Source organism: Lactuca sativa, chromosome 4 (genome assembly GCF_002870075.4).
Source record: "Lactuca sativa cultivar Salinas chromosome 4, Lsat_Salinas_v11, whole genome shotgun sequence".
NCBI lineage: Eukaryota > Viridiplantae > Streptophyta > Magnoliopsida > Asterales > Asteraceae > Lactuca > Lactuca sativa.
Genome location: NC_056626.2, coordinates 270,542,707 through 270,545,842, shown reverse-complemented (window position 1 = coordinate 270,545,842; position 3,136 = coordinate 270,542,707). Strand labels below are relative to the sequence as shown.

The 3,136-nt window shown below is 31.6% G+C and overlaps 1 protein-coding gene across 1 annotated transcript; it reads right to left on the bottom strand.

Moving 5' to 3' along the window:
- Positions 1 to 1,845: 1,845 nt before the first annotated feature.
- On the bottom strand, positions 1,846 to 2,899 carry LOC122197402 (uncharacterized). The gene is made up of 2 exons (XM_042901363.2): positions 2,762 to 2,899; positions 1,846 to 2,689 (listed from the first exon to the last, which is right to left on the bottom strand). Exon 2 carries the CDS (start codon positions 2,687 to 2,689, stop codon positions 1,973 to 1,975), a length of 717 nt encoding a protein of 238 aa, XP_042757297.1. The 5' UTR covers positions 2,762 to 2,899; the 3' UTR covers positions 1,846 to 1,972.
- Positions 2,900 to 3,136: the final 237 nt, after the last annotated feature.

Sequence of the window (3,136 nt, the reverse complement as noted above, 5' to 3'; positions counted from 1 at the left end):
TAATTTTTTTTTGTTTTTTTTACAAGCTTACTTTTAAAGTTTGTTGCTATTTTAATGTTTGAAATAAGGACCAAAACTACGAACACAACTTTTCTAGGGACCAAAACCATAAAAACCGGCTAAACTTGGTTACCAAAATATCACTCTTTGATCATTATTGATAACACTGCTTGCTAATTTTCTGAAGTTTGAATGCTTCAAGTGTTGGTTCAAAGATTGTTGTAGTTTTCCTTCCAACCATCATAATGTAAATAATGAATCATAACTGTTAGAATAATATATTTTAAAAATCTCTTTCAATTATAGCAATGCGATTAAGAAATAGCAATGTAAATTCATTTTTTATAACATTATATTTTGATAACATTGCTTGTTAATTTTCTGAAGTTTGAATGTTTCAGGTGTTGGTTCAAAATTTGTTGTAGTTTTCCTTCTAATCATCATAATGTAAAATAACGAATCATAACTGTTAGAACAATATATTTTGAAAATCTCATTCAATTATAGCAATGCAATTAAGAAATTGCAATGTACATTCATTTTTATAGCATACTACAACATGTGAAAATCCTATCCAATTATACCGTTATACTTTCAAAATTTTCTTATTATAACATTTAAGCGTTTGTAAATGGGAGAATCGTAGAGAATAGCAACATACTTTACTGTGGCTACCAATTCAGTCAATGTACTTTAGTTTTACACAAAACCAACACCTTCTACCCCTACAACAGAGGGGGGGGGGGGGATCTCTAGTTAACACATAATGCCCAAGCTAACAACCATACCAATAACATGGATAGTATACCTAATTGCCTTATTTATAAATAGACGTCATGTAACATGCCAAACTCCCCTTTGCCATGCCATTTACTAGAAAATGTTCACTTAAAAAAAGACAACTAGTCACCACCACCAATGTTTGAAGTTTTGAACACATGAACACATGACACCCGATAGAAATTGCACTACTATCAGAATTAGATTGCCGTCAACTACGAAAATGGTATTTAATAATTTGAATTATAAAAAAAGCTAATGCTACTTCTTTTCTAATTCCACTTCCTGATGTGACTTTTTTTGTCTTTTGTTATTTATTCTCTATTTTGTTTTTTTATTGTTTTTAATTCTTTTTTAATTTTTTATTTTACTCTTATTATTATTATTATTATTATTATTATTATTATTATTATAACTTTTAATAACCGTATAAAATTCGGACAACATTTTAAAATTCGGATAAATTTTAAAATCATGACAACGTTATACATTTGAACGACATAATAAAATTCAAACGCTTATATAAAACGGAATTAAAACAAAGTTTGTCTTTTTAATCACAGATATATTAATTGGTTCAATATTACATTTGCATTGTGCGTTATGCGGATTGAAAGCATTTAGTTGAACAATTTTATATCCATACTGCCGAATGTTCTAATTTGTATGTACGGAGAAGTTTGGACAAAACATCATATATTGGATATGCTCCCAGTAAAGTAATCATTACATGATGGTTATGATATATTGCAATTTATCAATTAATGTTAATGGTATGAGTTTGCTTTTAAAATAAAACAAACTTTACTTTTGTTTTATTTTATATAGTTGTTCGGATTTTATAATGTTGTCCGAATTTTAAAATGTTGTCCAAATTTTATATAGTTATCAAAATTTATAATAATAATAATAATAATAATAATAAAAAAGAAAAAAATAATGTAAATAAAAAATAAAAATTTAATTAGATTAATGTTAGGGATAAAATTGATTAAGAAGGTACCGACACAACCCATTAAAAAATTGATTTGAAGTAAATTTCAAACTATGCTGTCAATGGCCGAGTCGGTGTAATATTTTAACATAAATTGATATGCAGGAAACTTTCACTTACAGTCGTATTTCTAAACTTTAACAACAGAAAAAATTGAAAATTCTATGAAAAATCACTTCATCCTGATTTTTGCCGCATTTACCTAAAGAGTTTATCATCAGTTGAAATGTCTCCGTTATTGATAAACTTGGTACCATGAACTGCAGACAACTGAAATGGCTGAATCTGTAGAATTTTCAATTCAATGCCACGTCTCTTTCCTAGACTCACATTCACTTGTTGATCTCGAGGCCGACATTTCACCACCGGCAATGGCGGATCTAGTTCTTCCACTGCTACCTCCGGATCCCCGATACTAATCATATATGTCTTCTTCTTACTATTTGGCTTCCGAACACCACCATTACCATTGCAGCTTCGAATTCCGCAGTGATTGCTGATTGTAGCAGTGTCAGTAGGTAGTGAGATTAGGTTTTTACCAGAGAAGAGTTTCCGAAGCTTATTGTAATTGAGGTTGGTAGCTGATTTTCCGGTGGTAGCAGTAGATATTCTGGAGGCGGAGATGTGGTTGTTGGCGATGGAGGTGGAGTTGGAGTTGGATCTCTTCTTGATCTGACCGATGCAGCTGATTTTCGGGGATGTAGGATCCGGCGAACATGAAGTGGAAGTAGAAGAGGAAGACGCCAAATCGGCCAATCTGGTAGGTTTGGCGACGTCGTTAATGGAGAGGCGACATAACATTGGGAAGAAGAAGGTGTTCCTAGTCCTGGGGCTGGCGGTGTTGCCGGTGCTGCTACTGGAGTGGTGATGAACTTGTTGATTACTGGATCTGTTCCCCATGGTTGTATCTCTCATCTGAAAAATAAGATGGAATGATAAAGTGGACAAAAGGTAAATAGAAAGTATTCGATCAGCATCGGGAAATACCAATACACAACCATAGGTACTCCAATGCAATCTCCAAATAGAATCTCTACTTTCTCACTGGTCAACAGATCAGGTATATTAAATGAGTGTCACCTCATTACGCATCAAAGTCTTCAAAACGTCATAATTTCTTGCTAATTAAAATTTTAAACTTTTAATTTTTTATTTTTTAATTTTTCTTTTTGGAACCAATAATTATAACTTGCTATAGCAATTTTGTTAGCTTATATCTCATGTATGGGAGGCTTTTTATCGATGGTAAATCTATATGGCATTTTTATTGGAGGTTTTTATCAATGGTAAAGCCTAAATGGCATTTTTACAGGCGGTGAACAATATTCAAATTTTTTTTATGCGAATAATAAATCTCATAAA